The sequence below is a fragment of the Capricornis sumatraensis genome, chromosome 3 (assembly GCF_032405125.1).
Source record: "Capricornis sumatraensis isolate serow.1 chromosome 3, serow.2, whole genome shotgun sequence".
NCBI classification, from domain to species: domain Eukaryota; kingdom Metazoa; phylum Chordata; class Mammalia; order Artiodactyla; family Bovidae; genus Capricornis; species Capricornis sumatraensis.
Genome location: NC_091071.1, coordinates 1,429,450 through 1,450,619, shown reverse-complemented (window position 1 = coordinate 1,450,619; position 21,170 = coordinate 1,429,450). Strand labels below are relative to the sequence as shown.

The following is a 21,170-nucleotide window of genomic DNA, read 5'->3' as shown; positions in this document are numbered from 1 at the left end:
TGACAACTGAGGGTTCCAGGAAGGACCGAAGCTCCGAGCGAGAGGACACTGAGCCAGGCAGAGTGTGGGGCTCTGCCCGCGGCCCCACCGTGCCCTTGCTGAGCCTCTGACTCTGCTCCCCTGGCACTCTGCCCCCTCTGGACAGACAGATGGACAGAGGAGCCTGTGAGTGGACGGATGTGTGGGTGGATGGACAGGGGACAGAGAGGAAAGATGGGAGTTAGGACTGATGAAGGGACGCTTGGAGGGTGAGTGGTCACATTAACGGAGGGGGCGGACAAAACAGAGGGGCGGATGGCAAGAGGGATCAAAGGACGGCTGGGAAAATGCTAGGCTGGCCGGCTGGCTAGACGGGTGGATGAACGGCGTAGAGATGGAGAGACGGCAGGAGGGTGAATGGACGGACAACCAGATGCTCATACAGACGGAAGGATTAGGCGGCAGAATGGTGGCCCCCACCACCCCCAAAGGCGTCCGTGTCCTTCCCCTGACACCCGAGGGTTTCCTGCCTTATGCGGTGAGTCTTTGACGATGTAATAAGTGAAGAATCTTGAGACCGGGACGAAGAGGTTTCTGTGGACCTTGCCAGGGGGCCCAGTGTGACCAGCAGGCTTTTGTAGGTGAAAAGGGGGTCAGAGCAGCTGTGAGGTGGAAGCAGAGGCTGAGTGGTATCACAGCGAGCTCTGGAGACGGAGGCCAGGGCCTCCAGCCAAGGGATGCAGGCACTTCTGGAAACCGGAAAGGCCCAGAAAACAGACCCTCTCCCGGGGCCTCCAGAAGGGATGCAGCCCCGGCCACACCTCGATTTTCACCGGCCAGACCCATCTCTGTCCCCCGGGCTGTGAGATAATAGACTCGCGCCGTTTTAGGCCACTGCGTTTGAGGCAATTTATTACGACAGCAACAGGAAGTTGATGCTGACTGAAGGACACGAGCTGGACGGGTGCGTGAGTGGACGGATGAGTAGAGGGACACGCGTGTGGAAGGGCGGCCCAAGGCTCACTGCTGAGCCTACACTTAAATCAGCCCTGGCGCTGAGAGCTGGGTGGTTAGACGCTGGTCCTAAGCAAGGTTCAGGGTTTGGACGCCCCAAACATAACCAGAGCCCTCGCACCTGTAAGGAAGGCGTGAGCCGGGCGATGAGCCTCAGGCCTTCCTGAGACCGGCGTAGAAACACCCAGAGGGCAGCCCAGAGTGGGGCCTGTCCAGGTCCTCAGGGAGTCCAGACGCTCGCCTTCACACCCACACAGACAGGCACGTGGACACACATATGCACACGCCTACCCACGCTCCTACACGGGCACCACGTGGCAGCAGAGGAAGGGCGCCCTGCTCAGCCCTGAACCTGTGTCCCCAGCCACTTCCTGGGCCTCCCGGGGCCTGCATCTCCCCGTCTGCGGGCTGAGGGGGCGGGGGGCGGGCAGGGGGCCGGCTGCGTGGGTGCGGCGTCAGAGCAGCGGTCCTGGCCCTCGCTGCTGTTCCTGACCACCAGGCTTCCTCCCCCGCGCCCCTTTGGGAGGGACTGTAATTAACTTCTTCCTGTTCTGATCAGGAGCCTGTTTCCAAAAACATATTTCGAAGGATTATTTTGCAAAGGAAATGTTTTTGAAAGAATCTCGTGTCCCGACCCAGCCTGGGGAAGTGGGGGCCGCAGTAGGAGCGGGGATGGGGCGGGGTGGTCCTGGCGGGCTGGCCCCCAGCCCCGTTCTGTCCGGGGCAGGGAGGGCCTGGGGCGAGCAGAGGCCGAGGAAGTGCAAGGAGGTGAGCAGGGAAGGCTCCTCTTCCTCCCCACCCGCTGGCGCTGCCTGCCCTCTGCCCGCCCCCGGGCCTCCTGCCACCCGAGCTGCAGTCCCACTCAGGGCCCCGCCCACCCCCCGCCGGGGAGTCGGCCGCCCGTGGAAACCTCTGCCCGGCTGCCTGCTGACCACGCGCTCCTGTCCCCACCTCTGCCCGGGGCCCTCTCCTGTCCTCAGTCCTGCGCCCGGAGTCCTGCCCACCCTGGCCCTCGCCCAGAACACGCGCTGCGGCCGGGGGCACAGACATCCTCCAGCCAGCTGGCCGCCTGCCTCAGCGTCTGCCCCCCCACGTCCTGCTGCTGCTCCCGTGCGGACCTGGTGGACACTCGCTTCCTTCACTTCTTGCTGGGGTCAAGAAACACGCTGTAAAAAAAAGCGAGCATCAGAAAAGCGAGCGGGACTTTGATGGAGCCCTGCTCCGGGTGGGGAGGTGGTCGTTTAGTGGCTAATTTTGGTTTCCAGTAGAAAACGCCTCGACTCTTCTCTGGGATGTGTGGGCTGGGGACACGCCGGAGCCGGCAGGGTCCTGACCCTGACCGAGCAGACCCCAGCCCTGTCCATGTGCCCGCCTCCCCGTGTGCCCACACAGGGCCCACCGTGGCCAGGTGGTCTTAGACCTCTGCTTACATCGTTCACCTCGTCGTCGCGGTCACCAGCTCCCTGCACGCGATGAGCGTTTAATAATTATTTATTGAATGATGATGGATGGATTGTGTGGACCGCAGTAGGGGTCTTGCAATAAAGACCCTTTAATTAAAAAAAAAAAAAAACCACCCCGCAGTTCCCACCACTCAGAGTTCCCAGCTGGGTCCTGGCGTGGGGAGGGCCCGGCTCCCCAGGCAGCAGGCACTGCCTCCGTTTCCCCCCAACTCACAGGGGCCAGCCCACTGTGGGTCTCCCCTTCCCTGTTGTTACTGGGGCTGCGGTCACAAGTGCTGGCCACACTGCTCAGGGGACAAGCCCCAGGGGACCCAGGGCAGGGGAAGCCCGCGAGCAGGGGCCGTGGGGACCAAGTGTGAGAAGGACGTGAAGGGGAAGGCGTGCTCACCTGCTGTGCCCCTGAGAGCAGGAACTCGGCCTCTCTGAGCCTCAGTCTCCATCCTGGGAACACAGAGTGTCCAGGAGATGAGTCCTTCACAACCTCTGAGGCCCTAGGGGGCCTAACCAGGTCAGACAGGGCGCCCCCTCCCCCGGCACTGACCGTCCATCCAACTCCACCTCCCATTCAGCTGCCCACCCAGCCGGACCTCAGCCCAGGGGCACAGCCCCCTCCTGCTCCGGAGGCCCACCCGGCCTGGCCCTCTAGAGGGGCCGGGGCTGCCCAGTCTAGGATACCCATCTCCACCCCCCACCTCTGCCCTCTGCGGGTCTCTGTCAGCCCCCGGGTTTCCCTTGCCCTCACCTTCCCTGCCGGCCCCTCTCTCTCCCCCCTAGCCCCCACCCTGCACTGGGCTTGCGATGTCACCACTTGGGGTCCTGGGACTCCACACCCCCACAGATGTCCTGGAACTGGTGTAAGGTTATTTCGGGAGCTGGCGGCTCCCCTGGGCCTTTCCCAACAGTTTTGGCAAGCGCATTCGCGGGGGTCAGCCCGAGCAGGTCGAGGACGTGGCGTCTGGCCCAGGCAGGGCTGCGGGGAGCGTGCTGTGGAGACGCCGACCTCCGCTGTCCCAGGCAGGGGCACTGGCTGGGTCTTCCCGGCTGTGCAGGCTCAGAGCTGCCCCGAGAGGGCACTAGGGAGGGGGCAGCCCCAGACCAGCTCGGTCCCCGGCATTTAGGGGCCGCTGGAGGCTCCTCACGTGGTGCAGCTCAGCCTGGTGCTCCCTCGGCTCACCTCTAAATGTCGCCCCACTCTCTCCCCAGCCCCCGGTGCTCCCAGGCTCCAGTCACGCCAGCCCCCGTGCTGCTCTGAGCCCAGGGGCTTTGCATCTCAGTTCCCTCTGCCTGGGTCATTCCCTCTGCCTCTCCTGAGTGGGGCCTTTCTCAGCATGAGGTCTCAAGGCAGCAGTCACTTCCCCTGAGAGTTCCCTTCCTGCTCCAGCTGAAACAGCCCTGACCTCTGAAAAGCCGACTCATTGAAAAAGACCCTGATGCTGGGGAAGATGGAAGGCAGAAGGAGAAGGGGGCGGCAGAGGCTGAGATGGTTAGATGGCATCACTGACTCAGTGGACATGAATCTGAGCAAACTCCAGGAGACAGTGGAGGACAGGGGAGCCTGGCGTCCATGGGGTCACAAAGAGTCAGACACAGCTGAGCAACTGAACAAGAATTCCACCCTACCACCTCAGCCTGTGCCATCCACAGACGTAGAACGCAGCCACAGGGGCAATTTAAAATGTTCCAGTGACCACATTAAAAAAAAAAAGGTTTTTAAATTCAGGCAGAATTCATCTTCATATTGTCTTATATCTAACCCAGGGCCTCCCCAGCGGCTCAATCGGTAAAGAATCCATCTGCAGTGCAGGAGACAGAGGACATTCGTGTTTGATTCCTGGGTCGGGAGGATCCCCTGGAGGACGAAATGGCTAACCCACTCCAGTATTCTTGCCTGGAGAATTCCACGGACAGAGGAGCCTGGCAGATGGCAATCCATGGAGTCACAGAGGGTCAGACACAATTGGGCAAGCATTCCTATTTAACCCAATATATACAAAACAGTATCATTTTGTTCAGTTCAGTTCAGTCACTCAGTCGTGTCTGACTCTTTATGACCCCACGGACTGCAGCATGCCAGGCTTCCCTGTCCATCACCAACTCCCAGGGTTTACTCAAACTCATGTCCATCGAGTCAGTGATGCCATCCAACCATCTCATCCTCTGTCATCCCCTTCTCCTCCCGCCTTCGATACTTCCCTGCATCAGGGTCTTTTCAAATGAGTCAATTCTTCAAATCAGATGGCCAAAGGACTGGAGCTTCAGCTTCAGCATCAGTCCTTCCAATGAATATTTAGGACTGATCTCCTTTAGGATGAACTGGCTGGATCTCCTTGCAGTCCAAGGGACTCTCAAGAGTCTTCTCCAACACCACAGTTCAAAAGCATCCATTCTTCGGCACTCAGCTTTCTTCACAGTCCAACTCTCACATCCATACATGACCCCTGGAAAAACCATAGCCTTGACTAGACGGACCTTTGTTGGCAAAGTAATGTCTCTGCTTTTTAATATGCCATCTAGGTTGGTCATAACTTTTCTTCCAAGGAGTAAGCATCTTTTAATTTCATGGCTGCAATCACCATCTGCAGTGATTTTGGAGCCCCCCAAAATAAAGTCTGACACTGTTTCCATTGTTTCCCCATCTATTTGCCATGAAGTGATGGGACTGGATGCCATGATCTTCGTTTTCTGAATGTTGAGTTCTAAGCCAACTTTTACACTCTCTTTTTTCACCTCCATCAAGAGGCTCTTTAGTTCTTCTTCGATGTCTGCCATAAAGGTGGTGTCATCTGCAAATCTGAGGTTATTGCTATTTCTTCCGGCAACCTTGATTCCAGCTTGTGCTTCATCCAGCCTGGCATTTTGCATGATGTACTCTGCATAGAAGTTAAATAAGCAGGGTGACAATATACAGTCTTGACGTACTCCTTTCCTGATTTGGAACCGGTCTGTTGCTCCATGTCCAGTTCTAACTGTTGCTTCTTGACCTGCATACAGATTTCTCAGGAGGCAGGTCAGGTAGTCTGGTATTCCCATCTCTTGAAGAATTTTCCACAGTTTGTTGTGATCCACAGTCAAAGGCTTTGGCGTACTCAATAAAGCAGATGTTTTTCTGGAACTCTCCTGCTTTTTCTATGATCCAACAGATGTTGGCAATTTGATCTCTAGTTCCTCTGCCTTTTCTAAATTCAGCTTGAACATGTGGAAGTTCACAATTCACGTACTGTTGAAGCCTGGCTTGGAGAATTTTGAGCATTACTTGGTTAGCATGTGAAATGAGTGCAATTGTGCAGTAGTTTGAGAATTCTTTGGTATTAGAATGAAAACTGACCTTTTCCAGTTCTGTGGCCATTGCTGAGTTTTCCAGATTTGCTGGCATATTGAGTGCAACACTTTAACAGCATCATCTTTTAGGATTTGGAATAGCGATCTAAAATCATTAATGAGATATTTTACACCATTTCTCCGCACTAAGTCTTGTAAATACAGTGCTTTTTTTTAAATACTCACATCTGAATTCACACATTTCCGGTGTTCAAAGGCTAAGTGCAGTCAGAGGCTACGGAACTGGACTGCACATCTTTTTTTTTAATGCTACTGTCCTGTCTTACTTTTCTCCTCGCACAAATCACTATCCAGAAGGCTCCAGGTGTGTGCTGAGCTATCCATCATTTGCCGTGCTCTCCTCAATGCCATGCAATGGGCGCTCTGTGAGTGTTTGGGAGTGAGTGACGGGGGGCTGCACGGGCCTGACTCATCTCACCCGGGAGGGCCCTGGCCCCCGGGCCACAGAGGAGCTCACGGAGGGTCACTCTCCAGAGAGCGGGGGCTTGAACACACACCCCGTGTCCTGCGTCCCCTTGAGCTGCTGCCACCTCTGCCCTGGTGCCGGGGGCGGGGACTCTGGGTCCTCGAGGCGCCCCCAGCCCCATCTTAGGCAGCTCTAGGATCCCCAAGCCACTTCCTCATCTAATTGGATTCCCAGCTCTTCCGCCTTCAAATGGGGCTGCTGCTGGGTCTGTTTATAAACCTGGTACAGCCTGCTTCCCTGGCGGCTCCCGGAGCCCAGAGCTCATCTGGAGGAGTCGTTACAGTCCCCTCTCCAGGCCAGATGTCCGCCGGTCTGTCCTGCCCTGCCCAGCCCAGCTGGCTCCCAGCCTCTGTCCTGTTGCAGAAACCTCACCTTGGCCTTTGTGCCTGGCCAGTGGCCGCCACACCCAGCCAGCCTTTCTGGCAGGCCCGTCTGGGCTGGTTGAGCTTCCTGCAAGATGGTGCCATCGCGGGATAACTCCTGGCTAGTACTGGTCAAGGTCCAAGAGGCCCTGGAGTCCCAGCCACGTCCCACCCTGCCCAAGGGAGCCTCCTCCCTCAGCCCCAGGCCCCCAAAGCAGCTCCGCCAAGGGCTTTGGGGGTCTCCCGAGCACATCCTTCGACAGGGCAGAGTTGTTCCTAGCGTGCCTCACCAGGGACACGTGCACGTAGGCCACAGCAGCCTCAGTCTCTCCATCTGTGAAATGGGAAGGGAAGCCCTCGCCTAGCAGGGCTGTGAACAGACGTGAACTCACTTGGAGGACTGCAAAGGAGGGGGGCCCTTGTAACCCACACAGCTGAGGAGCGCAGCTGTGGGAGCTGGGAAATGACAGAGGGAAGCTGGGCCGGGGGTGGCTGTCCTGCCTCCCAAATCCTGCCCCACTCTGCAGCGTTGTGACTGAGAACAGCAGCTCCCCCAGAAACCTGGGCCAGTGAGGGCTCCCCGAGCCCTGGCTGCTGCCTCCATAAATAGGTGGTGAAATTGAGTGGGGGCCGGGCGCCCCCTCCTGGGGGCTGAGGCCTGACTGGGGTGGGCCTGCACTCCCTCCGGGAAGCCTGTCTGGGCAGGGGCCCCCATTTGCTGACAGGAGGGGGGAAACCTCAGCCTTAACCTCACCAGCGTTGGGTCTCCGTAGCTCAAATGCAGAGCCCTACCTCCATGTCCCTTCCTTGGATCAAGGCCAGCTTAGCGTCCGTGCCCAGCTGAGCTCACGGGCAATGCTCATGGTCCCCCTCAGCAACCTCAGGTGGAGGAACCGACTCCCAGGGAGGGGCAAGGACTGTCTGTGGTCAAGGGCAGGTGGGCCGGCTTCCGCTTGCAGGGACGGACTGGAGGGAAAGGTGGGGCTTCCCTGGTGGCTCAGCCGTAAAGGACCAGCGTGCAGAGCAGAAGCCACAGGAGGTGTGGGCTCAATAGCTGGGTCAGGAAGACCCCCTGGAGGAGGGCAAGGCAGCCCACTCCGGCATTCTTCCCTGGAGAATCCCATGGACAAGGAGCCTGGCACGCTACAGTCCACGGGGTCTCAAAGAGTCGGACACAACTGAAGTGACTTGGCACATTCGCATGCATGGACTGAGAGGTGTGGGTGGGGCAGGAGGGTGGCCCCAAGAGGTGAGACCTGCGGGGTCCCCACAAGAGGGAGGCCAGGCTGGCGCCAAGTGTCTTCTGGGCCACCGGCCCGCCCCTGCCAGGGAGGAGGCTGCATCAGATCTGGCAGCCCCTGCTTGGCACTGGCTGGGGTAAAACCTGCTCACCCGCCGCGTGCCCCCACATGAGTTGATTCTCTGGGTGATAAGAGACTCGGGGGCGGAAAGCAGGAGGCACAGACAGTGGCCTGGCACTGGGTGGGCAGCTTGGCCAGGAACAATGCCAGCCCAAATGAGGGAGGCGACGGTGGTGCCTAGCAGGGAAGGCCAGGGAGGGCTGGATCTCAGCCAGGCAGCAGAGGTGGGGTGGGGCGGGCTCTTCCCATGTTGGCCTTTCCCTCCCCAGGGCCTTTGCACACACTGTTCCCTTTTCCAGCAACACCCTTCCCCAAGTGCCTTCTGTTCTAAGCTGAGCTCCAATGTCACCTCCTCCGAGAAGTCTGCCCAGACCAACTCATATCAGTCCAGGCTACCCCGAGACACCCTGATCACTCACCATATTTTCTGTTCAGAGCTCATATCATCATAATTCAGTGATGTGAAGCTGGACCTGTCCTTTAGTGTTTGCCCCCTGCCTCAGACACCGGAAGTTCCCTGAGGGCAAAGGCTGTGTGTCTGTCTGTCTGTCTGTCTTGTGAACCATGGCTCAGGGCCCAGCACAGAGTAGGGGTCAGCTGACGTTTGCTGAGCGACTGAGCGGGCGTCTGGTTGTGACGCGGGACGTACCCCACCCGGCCGAGGGACGAATGATTGACAAGCACTGAGCACACAGCGGGGCTCAGCCGAGGCGGGACCGCGACCGTGCCAAGACGAGCGGAGCGCCCTGGATCGCTCTCGTGCCTCCCTTCCGAGCCTGGCCTCCAGCTGTCCCCAGTGGCATGGCTGGAGCCTGCCCATCTATCCAGGGCAGTGGAGCTGCTTGTAGAGAGACTGAGCTCCAAGGTGTGTGTGCTCAGGTGTGTGTCTTCAGTCGTCTCCGACTGTTTGTGACCCTGTGGGCTGTAGCCTGCCAAGGCTCCTCTGTCCATGGGATTCTCCAGGGAAGAATACTGGAGTGGGTTGCCGTTCCCTCCTCCAGGGGATCTTCCAGACCCAGGGACTGAACCTGCGTCTCTTACGCCTCTTGCTCTGCAGGCGGATTCCTTACCCGCTGGGCCATCAGAGCTGCAAGTAGATGGCGGTTGCCGCTGTGCCATGGGGCAGGGTCTCTCGTCTGGGCACCTCTGCACCAGGCCCGTGCCTGGCGCCACCTGGCGATGGCGGGCCCAGGGTTGAGATGGGCCTCTGAGCCCAGGCTGCTGTCTGGGTGGATATCCTCTGTGGAGCTGGGTGGAGATCCTGCTGCCTGTTCTGGAAACCAACAGCCTGGGGCAAAACCGCACATCCGGGAGGGGGAGGGGCAGCGTCTGGCAGCACTGGGCTGGGCAGGTCTATTTGCTCCCGGGCCCCAGGGCCACGGCACCCAGCCCTGGCTGGCCAGCGACTCCAGGTGGGGGCACCGCCCCCGGCGCCCCCGCCTCGGGTACCCGAGGACAGCTGGGGTCCGAGCTGGACTCCACGATGTTGGGGTGGCCTGCAGGGCTGCACCAGCCCCGAGGGGCCTTCATGGCCCCTGGCTGCTCGGCGCTCCTGGCTCCCACCCTACGTGGAGAGGTTCCAAAGCCACAGCGGGGGGCGGGGGTGAGACCACAGGCCCGTCCAGGTGTGGGCCCATGCCAGGCACAGGTGTCACGGGGTGGGCGGAGGCCCAGAGCCTGCCTGGGCCCAGTTGGGCTTTATGAGGTCTCCAGGCTGCAGTGAACAGGCAGGCTCTCCACCCTGCCCGCTCCAGGTTCAGTGGGCAGCAGGCAGCATAGCCCTCTATATACGGGGCGGCTGAGGCTCAGAGTGGGACAGGCCTGCTGAATCAGGGGTCCTCAGGCTCCTCACCCAGCCAGGGCTCTAGGCCAGTGAGTCCCGAGGGCCCGCTGCCAGGCCATCTGCTGACCTCAAGGCCAGGAGGCAACAGCCCAGGGCGCAGTGTCCACCCCGGTCTACCCTCCCTGCCTGGGGGAGAGGCGGGGGGCACAGACGGCGGTGTGCAGCTGGGAGGACTGTGCCCAGAGGCCACCAGCTCCGGGCCCCCCGGCATGCTGGAAGCCCACTCAGGACCCCTGAGTGCATGCTCTGCCCACCCCGGCCCGTGCTGTCCCCAGAGCCCAGGCCCTGAGCGCCCGCCTCGTGGCGGGACCAGAGGCAGGACCGGGAGGTACGGCGGCAGGAAGGGGGTTCATCCTCTCTCAGATCCTCGGGGAGGCAGGCCCCAGGATGGCCCAGCTGGGTGGGGCCCTGGATGTGGGAGTGGGCAGGCCCGAGTCTGAGCCGGGAGGCCACAGCGGGCGGCCTCACCTCCGCTGCCCAGGGCTGCCCCCTGCAGGCCCCGCTGGCTCTGACCAGCCCCCCGCCTGCAGGGGAGGGTGAAGCTGGTGCATACCCACCATGCCCCCGTATCAAAATGACAGGCGCAGGGGGAGGCCAGGCGGGACCCAGCAGGGGGTGGAGGGAAGACCGACCTGACCGAGCGGGGCGGGGGCTGGCAATCCTGCCCCCCTGGGGCCCTGGGGGACCAGATAAACCCCGGCCTCTGCGAGGCTGGGCAGGGACGAGCAGCGGCGCCAGGAGCCACACACTCAGCCTCACACACCACACCCCCACGACCGTGGGCACACCACACCCCCACATCCAGCGTGCACGTCAGCCACCTGGTCCCACACCCACCACACATCTGCACACTTGCTCGCACACGCACTGCCCACGCACTGCATGCCCCCACCCCCCACAGCAGCCCTGGGGCTCTGTGTCCAGCCTGTCTTCTCTCTGGCTTGGCTCCCTGGACAGTCCGGCCAAGACGCCCCCTTGGCCACCCGGAAAGCCTGGGGAGATTCTGCTTGTCTCCCCCACATGCTCTCCAAGGACCCCAGCCTGGCCTGCTCCACGGTCAGCTGAGAGGGCTCAGGAGCAGGCCAGGAGGGGCACGGGGGTGTGGGAAAAGCCCCCACCCCGTCCACCGCCATCGCCCTGGAATTCGCTGAGCACAGCGGCCAGCCTAATCCCCGCTCCGCCCGCAGGGTGGCTGAGCCCCTGGAGCGGGGCAGCCAGGGGAGGCCGGGCTGGACTGGGGGGCTTGAGTCACCAGGCGGCCAGACAGCCCCAAAGTCCAGGGCAGGGTGGGTAGGCCTCCTCTCTTGACCAGATGGGGGAGTCTGGGTCCCGGAGACCCTGGAGGCTGAGGCTGACTGGGGGGCTGCCTGGGCCACGCCTTGCCTCCAAGAATGGAGAAGTGCTTTCCTGGGGGTCCTGGGAAGCGGAGTGAAGCCTGAGAGCCACGCAGGCCCCCGAGGAAGGGGGGGAGGGGGCCACCCTGTCCTGGAGCTGGACTAGAGGGCCTGCTGGCGGGGGAGGGCGAGAGGCTGAGGGCGCAGGGAAGGCCGGTGACCTCATCCCTGGGGCGGGGCCCCGTGCCCCCGCCCAGCCCAGCCGCTATATCCCCAGGCTGCGCTGCTCCCCACGGAAGCCGGAGACATGGCCCTGCAGGTGGGTGAGACCTGGATTTGGGGAGGAGGGCCCGGTGGGGGCCCGCCAGCCTTGCTCCCCCTCCCCAGGCCAAGACCCCCTGGCCGAGTGGGCACGTTGCTCAGGGGGCCGCTGCCTGGGCATGGGCCACAGGCTGTGGGGCCTCCTGGGTAGGGGACACCCCAAGGAGAGGGGGCCTGGGACCCAGGGCCTCTGCCACCCCTTTTGTCTGCAGTTTGAAGCCTTCCACGCGGGGGGCCTGGCCCCGGGCTGGAACCTACTGGTGCAGGGACACTCTGACTCTGGAGAGGACCAGTAAGGGACCACGCCCTCCCCTCCCTGGGTCCCCTCCTTGGCCTCTGTGGGGTGACTGCCCAGCCGCCCTCGCCAACCTCATGGTGCCCCCCAGGTTTGAGATCAACTTCCTGTCCGAGACGGGCGACATCGTCTTCCACATCAAGCCCCGGTTCTCCAGCGCCACCATGGTGGCCAACGCTTTCCAGGGCGGCCGCTGGGGCCAGGAGGAGGCGTCCAGCGTCTTCCCACTGGTGCTCGGGGAGCCCTTTGAGGTGAGGCGCTGGGACGAGCCCCTGGGATGTGCGGGGACTCGCGCGGCAGGAGGGGGAGGCCCGTGGGGTGGGGCAGGGAGGTCTGTCCTGCCCCTGCTGTCCCCGCTGGGGCTCCGGCTGAGTGGGGGGCTCATTGCAGATGCTTACAGGGGAGAGCCAGTTCAGCGGTCTCCCTGCTGGGTCTGGGGGCTGCGGCCCCTGGCTGCCAGCCATGGCTCTGAGGCGAGGGGAAGGGGCCCCCAGCTGGGGCTCTGAATCCCTGGGGGGCAGGCCTGTGTGCTGAGGGGACCCCGGGCCTGCCCGCCCCCAGATGGAGGTCAGCTCGGACGCAGAACACTTCCACGTCCATGCCCAGGAACACAAGGTCCTGCAGTTCGCCCACCGCCACAGGCCGCTGGCCGCCATCACGAGGGTGCAGGTGCTGAGTGACCACCGCCTGGCCCAGGTGGAGCTGGCCAGGAAAGGCCTGAGCTGGGGGTAACGTTCTGCCCACAGAGCATCTGTATCCCATCCGCCTGGGAGGGGTCTGTGGGCCCGTGCAGGGGGGCGGGGGGCGGGGCTGGAGCTGAGGCGGGGCCCGATGCTTGCAGGGCCGGGGGCTACTGAGCTGTGTTCGAAGTCCCGGGATCGAGCCTTGGCCGTTGACCCTCTCGCATCCAGTGAAGCCCACCCTGGAGAAGCTGGAGGGAGAGGGCTCTGTGGTTCTGGGACCCCTATTTCAGCTCCACCTCCAATAAAGTTTAAGCAGGCTGCAGAAGCTTGGCTACTGTGAGACGGGGGTGGGCCGGTGCAGGGCGGGGGCCAGAAGTCCCTGAGACCTGTGTCTTGGGGATGGGCTGACACTTAACTCATCCCCAGGACACAGGGGTCTGGGGGGCTGCGACGGACACAGGCTTGGGGTTGTCGTTACTGTTCAGCCGCTCAGTCGTGTCCGACTCTTTGCGACCCCGTGGGTCGCAGCACGCCAGGCCTCCCTGTCCTTCACTGTCTCCCAGAGTTTGCTCAAACTCCTTTCCACTGAGTCGATGATGCCATCCAACCATCTCATCCTCTGTCACCCCCTTCTCCTCCTGCCTTCAGCGGGGAGTCCTCCTCTAGGGGGCGGGCGTGGAAGCGGTGATGAGATTAGGAGAGGGAAGGGCTCCTGGCAGGAAGGTCCCAGCTGGTCCTCAGCCAGGACACCGGAACTCACACCCTCCAGCTCTGCCCCCTTGGGAAGTCCCAAAACTGTCTCCTCACCCTGCTTCTCGAAGGGTGGAGGGAAGGGGTCCCACCTGGACAGAAGTGCCCTCTGGGTGTGTGGGGGGAACGGGGGAGCCCAGGGGGCCACGTCTGGGGAGAGTGCACACGGCTGGGGGTCCCCTGGCCCTGGTTTTGGAGCTCACCCATCCACCCCTCTGTCCATCTCAATCAAAGCAGTGGCAGCACAGTTTAGAATGAAGGCATCCACCCTGCACACGTGAGTGATTTAGAGCAAAGGCAGGTCAGCGATCGCAGGAGCTTCTGGCCCTCTGGGGGCCGGGTGAGCCCTCAGCTCACGGAGCGTGCTGGGCTTGGGAGCTGACTCAGCAGAAGCCCGGGAGAGGAATCCCTGGCAGGATCCGCCCTGGCGTCTCCTGCTCCCAGGTTACGGGGAACCTGAGGCTGGCAGGGGAGGAGGGCAGCAGGGAGGGGCTCAGAGAGGGCAGGGCCCAGTGACCACCCCGGCTGGGGCCCTCCGGAGCGGAGGAGCCACCGGGCACCGGGACAGAGGGCAGACGCTGCGCCCCCGCCCCCAGGTGGGACAATGGCGGCCCCAGCCTCCAGCAGAGCCGCTTCCTTCCTGTCTCCGCTCACTTCCCTGTGTCCATGGCCCAGCTGGCCCAGGAGCCCCTTCCCGCCCCCTCCTGCGGGAGGCCCGGCCTTTTGTGTCCACCAGGAGGGGTTGGGGGCTGGCGGGCCGGTGGACGTGTAGCCGCTCAGGCCCTGGGGAGGACTGGGGTGGTGGAAGGGGCCAGGGTGCGGGTGGCGGTCCGAGCCCGCCGGCAGGGCTCCCTGCTTCGACTCAAGTTGCCTGCTCGCCCTCTCTGGGCCTGGCCTCCTTGTGAGCAAAAGGCTCCCCTCCTGGTGAAACTGCCTCCCCAAGAGTGATGCAGGGTGGGAGGGTGGGAACACACGGGTTTCAGGGGCTGCTGAGTCTGGGGACATCCTGGGCTCAGAGGCAGACACACTGACTTTGGATTCTGCTGGGCTCTACTCGAGGGCCAGGTCTGCACCATCGCCCAAGAACTTGGCTGGGTATAGAGAGAACACTCCTTTTACAGGTGGGAAGCAGGCTCAGAGAGGTTACTTTTTGCTCAGCAGATGAGAGATGGAGCCAAAAAACCCATCTGACAGAATTCACACACACACACACACACACACACACACACACAGCATCCCTCGAATTTGGTCCTGAGCTGAGGCCGCTTTGAATCAGCGCTTCTGTGGGGGCAAGTCAGACCTCAGGGGCCCCAGGCCCACTGTGTCTTGAGCCCCAGCTATGAAGTGGGGTGCAGGGGGCAACGGGCTCAGAGAGTCCTGCTGCAGGAGCTGTGTGCCGTGTGGTGACCCTTCCATGACCCTCTCTGCTCTCAGCACACAGGGCAGGGGGTACCCGCCTGCCTACAACTGCGCCCCAGCCCAGCGCCACAGCCCCGTGGTCAGAACTGACACTGTCCCCTCGGCTCAGTGACACCTCCCCCGGGAAGCCCTCCCTGACTTCTGCTCCCTCCACCTCCTGCCCTCCTCACACTGCCTCTTCTGGAGGCCGGGGGCCAGGTCTTACTCCAGCCCCTTCCTCCCCCAGCCCCAGCTGCTCCAGAGCACGTCCAGCTCTGGACATTGCTGAACGGATAAGTGAATGACTAACTTGGGGAAGACCACTCAGAGATTTGAACGAGTCAGAGATGACCCTCCCAACAGGGACCAGGGGACAGCAGAGGCCTCCACCGCCACCTCATCCTGTTTAAGGTGGGCCCACACTTGGGGCTTGAGAACACGCCCAACCCCGCCCCTCTGCGCCGAGGGCCTCGCACTTCTGGCTTCTCTCCCCCGCCAGGCGCCGCCTCTGCCCCAGGGCCTTTGCACCGGCCCCTCCCTGCAAGCCCTCCCCCTGCGCTCAGCCAGCTGACCCCTTCCTGTTGTTCCAGCCCCTCGTCTGCTCCCTGCCTCCATGCTGGGACCGCGAGGCTCCCTGGCCGAGTTTACTCTCCATCACTGCTGCACTTGCTCCTAAGGAGCAGAGTTTGGTTCACAGATCTAGCTGCTCCCAGGTTTGCCAGCTGTCTCTCCCTGCCTGGCCAGCCAGAGCCGAGACGGTCCCCTACTATGCTCACCCCTTCAAGCCAGGCACAGGAGAACGTGGGCCAGGGTGGGCAGCTGCTCTGACTTTAAAAACCCCAAGTTGCTGTCCAATAATATCTGCTTTTACTAACAAATACTTACCACTATGTACACTGAACGAGGCATCAACCTGCAAGCTGCCCTGGGCTGACCAGTTCAGGACCTCTGCTCTGAAATCCACTGTTGCCTGTCCAGCCCCAGTGGGACAGGGTTACCGGGTGCCTTCCCGCCCCCGACTCCATGTTCCGAAAGCCTCTCCACCTCCCGAGGAACAGACTGGCCAGCAGAGGCACCAGACACAGGTCTGCCTCAACCCCAGTGGCAGGTTGCCGGGACCCACTTCCAGGGCCCGCACAGGGAGTCGCTGGGCCCAGGGTTTGAGCTCCTGCAGAATAACAGCCTGGGCCTGAGGCCAGCTGCTGAGCCAGGGAGAACCAGGCGCGGCCGGGCCCTTCCTGTCCGCGTTACCGCGGAACCCCAGCCCTGGCCCTGTGCTGAATGACGTGGGCGCGCGAGTTAGTCACTCACTCATGCCCGACGCTTTGTGACCCCCGGGACTGTAGCCCGACAGCTCCTCTGTCCGTGGGATTCCAGGGAAGCCCCCACTGAATGATGGACTTGAGCCAATTACACCTTCTCTGACACTCACTTTCCAGCTGGACACTTGGCCTTGGAGAGGGGGGCGGGGGGCAGATGTCATTTGCCCCAGCTCCCCTCCCCACCCTGGCTGGAGCCCCTGAGCCCTCAGTCACCGCGCAGCGCCACCTTCAGTAGGGGGCTTGTCCCTGCTGATTACCCCCTCCCCACCTGTCGGCCGGAGCTGTCTTTTCAGCACCGAGGCAGTGACCCCAGCCCCGAAGGTGAGGGCCCCAGCCAAGAGAAGCCCCTGCCGCAGCCCCAGGAGCAGGGGCCCTTCCCTGTGGGATGCCCCATGGACATCAGCTGACTCAGGGAGGTGGGGCTCCTCCCGTTGGCACTGAGCCCCCAGCCCCGTCTTCCCCTGACAGGCTCTCCTGCGCGAGGCAGAGGTGGTGCTGCCGTGCTGGGGTGGTCCACTCCAGTGGGGCCTGGGGGCTGACCCGTCCACCTGGGAGGCCTGTGGAGGGCAAGGTCCTGCACAGAGTGGGCTGAGCCTCCTCGCTGGGTCGGGCTGTGGCTTTGTTAGGGGGCAGCGCCTCTGAGGTGCAGACGGCGTTCCTGCTGGCCTCATTGTGCTGAAGCCCCATCTCCCCCCCAGCCCGTTTTGGTCCCATGGCTAGGGAGGCGACATGGGAGGAGCAGCGTCCCCTCCCCAGGCCACCTGGTCCTCTAGAGGCCTGGGCTCATGTCCTCCTCCCCAGAAGGAGAAGGGCAGCCCGGGATCCCTGGGTGGCGGGCTGAGAAGGTTCTGCCAAGCAGAGGGGAGAAGAGCTGGGAGCGGAGGAACCGGGGTGGGCGAGAGGCAGCAGCCTCCCCCTCCGCTGGGGCCCCTGCAGGAGGGCGGGGTCCCTCTCCCAGCTTGGGGGGGGCGCCTCTGAAAGTCAGGTCCTGTTCCCTGGGGGAGGGGCAGCTCTCCTCTCTGCTCACTGTCCGTTCCCACTTGGGGTCTTGGCGATGATTTCAGGGGTTAAAGGCAGCCCAGCTTTGGGGGGATAGAACTTGCCAAGAGAGGGCTCAGTGGTGAAAAATGTGAGCGCTGTGACAGCTGGGACCTGGGGCCCCCAGGGGCTCAGCAGAGAAGCTGTCTAACACTTAGCGGTGACCTCACTTATCTTCGCAAGAGCCCTCTGAGGTCGGGCCCATTGTCGATGTTTAGATGAGGGATCTCAGACACAGAGGGGGAAGACGTTTGCCTGGGGTCACACAGCACGGCCTTGGCAGAGCTGGGATCTGAACCCAGGCAATGATTCCAGAGCTTTCTGGATATCTGTGTGGATGTTGTTGGAAAAACATGTGTGTGTGTGTATATACTTAGTGGTATTTTCACTGCTTTTCTTCCTTTTAAAAGTATGTTTTACACTTATTTCCGGCCGTGCCGGGTCTCCCTGCTGCGGGCAGGCTCTCTCCAGGTGTGGAGAGGGGGCAGCAGTGGCTTCTCTGGCCGTGGAGCAGCGGCTCTCTGCGCCCGGGCTTTTGCAGTCCACTACTGTGGACTCGGTCATGGCGCACGGGCTTAGCTGCCCTGCGGCACACGGGGTCTCCCTGGACCAGGGAGCAAACTCATGCTGCTGCACTGGCAGGCGGTTTCTCAACCACTGGACAACCAGGGAGGCCCTCCTATTCTTTTCTTTTTCTCAAATGAGGCTTTGTGCTTGCAAACATGGGTTTTGTAAACACCATTTTGGGGGCGGCGCTCTGACCCCCACAGCTGGGGAGCAGTGGGTCTCTCTGGCCCTGACAGGCCCACACTCGTGTCTGACTCCTGCGGGTCTGGGAGGGGATCGGGGTGGGCAGGCAGGTAGTGGGAAGCGGGCAGGGCCAGTGGCTGTGGCCCATCCAGGCCCCAAGGGAGCCCAGGGGCTGGCTGGAGGGGACCCTGTGTACTCTGGCCAGCTGCCTGGAACCTCCTGGAACCTGGAGAAGGGGGCAGCCTCCTTCCGGGAGCGCCAGGCCCTGGGCCTTGTCGGGGAGGGGCGTACGCAGTGGGTGTGTGTGATGGAGGTGGCGGCCCCTGAGGGAGGCACCTCCAGCCGCACTCTGACCCGGCTGTGCTTCGCCTGGACCCTGCTGGACCCTGGAGACAGCCCGCCACCCTCCCTCCAGCCCCAGCCCTCCCTCCAGCCCCGAGCCTCGTTCCTGTGCAGTGAGTGCTGCCCTCCCCGACAGCCGGCCTTTCAGAGCCCGCTCGCCTGGGACCAGTTCCAGCCCACGGGACAAAGCGGCAACCAGGGCCGCAGGCCCGGCTGACCCTGGATGGGCACTTGGCTCCGCTGCCTGGCAGGGCCCTTGCCATGGTTACAGCCCACCCAGGGCTCTGCTCAGAGGCTGGCATTGTCTGGGTGTCAGAGTGTGGTGAGCGTGCGGGAGCCGGGCCGGCACACTGGCGAGGGCTTTCCCACGCTCCGGGCTCTCAGCCGCCCTGCGGGGCTGAGCAGGCACCGGCTCTGGCACCCGGGGAAGCAGGGGAAGAAGCGTGCTGGGGAGTCAGGGTCGGCCTTGGGATGGGGCTCTGAGTCAGGGCCTGAGGCGTTCAGATGGTGAGCGGGGTTCCCCACCTTGGCAGGGAGCGTCAGCAAGATGGCAGTGCTGCGGTGACGCGGGCCGTGAGCACATCAGGCTGCCGCGGGCCGCCCCACCAGTTCCGCTCCCAGGCTGACAGGAGCGCGCGCGGCTCAGACGGCCCCCGGCCTCCAAGCCTCTGCTCCACCGGCCACTCTGCCTACATGCCCTTCAGCCAGTTCCGTCCCCGGGCACAGATCTTCCCTAAAAGTTGTCACCTCCCTTAACCCCTCACCATGGAGCAGGAAGGGACACCGTTTCACTCGCCCCCTTTGCAAACACACGCCAGCTTCTCTTTGGACACTTGTCCTTCCTCTGTGCACCATGGTCTTGAGGTGAAGAAGATCCCCCTCAGAAGCTGAAGGCACCTGGAGGGTCTTCCTTCTGGACCCCTCTCCCTCCCCTGGGTCAGCCCAGGACGGGCCACTTGGGGTTGTCTGATGGATCTGGGTCTTGAACGACGGACACAAGAATGGGTCTACTGACTGCACCCACCACCCCATGGACACCACAAGGTTAAATCAAACCCAGAGGGAAAACATGAAACCAGCCTTCCCTGGTGGCCAGTGGTTAAGACTCCACCTTCTGCTGCAGGGGGCACGGGTTGAACCCCTGGTGGGAGAACTGAGACCGCCCCCTGCTGTGGGGCACAGTCAAAAAACAAAATAAAATCCAATGTCTAATTGTTTCTAAAAAATCTTCAAAAAAGATGTGAGAACAGCAAGAGAAAAAGAAGCCTCGTATTCACAGGACAACAGGAGAAGGATGGCTCCCTTCTTATCAGGGAGGCCAGTGGGAGGACAGGCTCAGAGCAGCAAAAGAAAGCGAAGTCAGCCCCAAATCCCACAACCAGCAAAACTATCACGGATGAAGGCGAACCGAGAACATCTCCAGGTTTAAAAAGTCCAAGCAGAAGCACTGCAGCCAGAGCTGCCTCACAATAAAGACCAGACGCCCTCCCGGGCGGGAGGGAGCGGCGAGAGGCAGTGGCTCAAAGCTGCAGAGAAGACGAGGGGCACCGGGATGGTGACCATGTGCGGTAGGTGGAAGGCCCGGCAAATATGCTTTGATTTCTTAACTGTTTTAAAAGAGATGATTGTGTAACTAAACAAGGATGACACTGTGTATTTTCATATAAGGAATAATTTTCCCACTGTATTTATGACAGACACAGATATAACACGTATGACGATAATAGCACAAAACCGTGGAGGGAGGTGGAGTTATGAATGTTTTGGAATTAAGTCAGTATTATTCAGGAGATGCTGATAAGACGCATATGTAAACCTCAAGGGAGACGCTAAGAAAAGCATTAGAAATATAGTTGTAAAAAGTCAACAGAGGGACTTCCCTGGTGACCCAGAAGTTAAGGTTCTGCTCTTCCAATGCAGGGGACCCAAGGTTTCATCCCTGGTTTGAGCCCTAAGATTCTGCATGCTACAAGTTGCAGACAAACCCCACAAAACCAGAGAAACGAAAATGGCGTGTGCGTGCATGCGTGCTGGTTCACTTCAATCATGCCTGACTCTGCGCAACCTCATGGACTGCAGCCTGCCGGGCTCCTCTGTCCATGGAGGAGGAGAATGTCCACGTCATTCTCCAGGCAAAAATACTGGAAGAGGTTGCCACGCCCTCCTCCGGGGGATCTTCCCAACACAAGGATCAAACCTGCTTCTCTTTTGTGAATATTTCTGTGAATTATGTGATTAATTACATTAAATGTGAATTTGAGTCTAAACACCCCAATCAAAAGGCCAATGCTTTCAGACTGTATTACAAAAATTTTGCATGACAAAAGTTTTTAAAATCAAGATTCAACTCTATACTGTCTAAACCTTAGATTCAAAGACACAAATAGGTGAAAGAAAATGGACAGAAAAAGATACACATGCCAACATCCGGCCACAGAACAGCTCAGGTGGCTGTATTAACACGAGACAAGACAGACACTAAGATAAGCCGTACACCTAGAGACACTTCCCAATGATACAGCACTTATAAGAGCATGCGCCTCTAATGTAAGAGTCTCTAAATACAGGAAGCAAAAGCCGACAGAACTGGAAGGAAAAAATTAAACAACGCAGGTGGAGATACCCTATGCTGGATAACTGACAGAACAGCTCGTCAGAAAGTCAGGAGAGACAGAGAAGACGTGAACAACACTGCAACCAGCTAGACCCGACATGCACAGACACCCCACCCAGCAGGGCAGAGACACACTCCTCCCGAGCGTGCCTGGAACCACCTCGGCACAGACACCCCACCCGGCAGGGCAGAGACACACTCCTCCCGAGCGCGCCTGGAACCACCTCGGCACAGACACCCCACCCGGCAGGGCAGAGACACACTCCTCTCGAGCGCGCCTGGAACCACCTCGGCACAGACACCCCACCCGGCAGGGCAGAGACACACTCCTCTCGAGCGCGCCTGGAACCACCTCGGCACAGAGTGCGTGCTCGGCCACAGCTCACGCCTCAGGCCGCGTAAGAGGACTGAAGCTGCACAGAGCGTGTCCCAGCCGCAGTGGAATTAAGTCAGGAACCAACAGCAGAAAATCACCCGGGAAACCCTCAGATATCTG

The 21,170-nt window shown here is 61.1% G+C and overlaps 1 protein-coding gene across 1 annotated transcript; it reads left to right on the top strand.

Annotated features, from left to right (window-relative positions):
• Positions 1–11,468: 11,468 nt before the first annotated feature.
• Positions 11,469–12,509, top strand: GRIFIN (galectin-related inter-fiber protein). Its single transcript, XM_068967462.1, has 4 exons — positions 11,469–11,480; positions 11,695–11,774; positions 11,869–12,028; positions 12,339–12,509. The coding sequence occupies exons 1-4, from the start codon at positions 11,469–11,471 to the stop codon at positions 12,507–12,509; spliced, it is 423 nt and encodes a 140-aa protein (XP_068823563.1).
• The last annotated feature ends 8,661 nt before the right edge of the window (positions 12,510–21,170 follow it).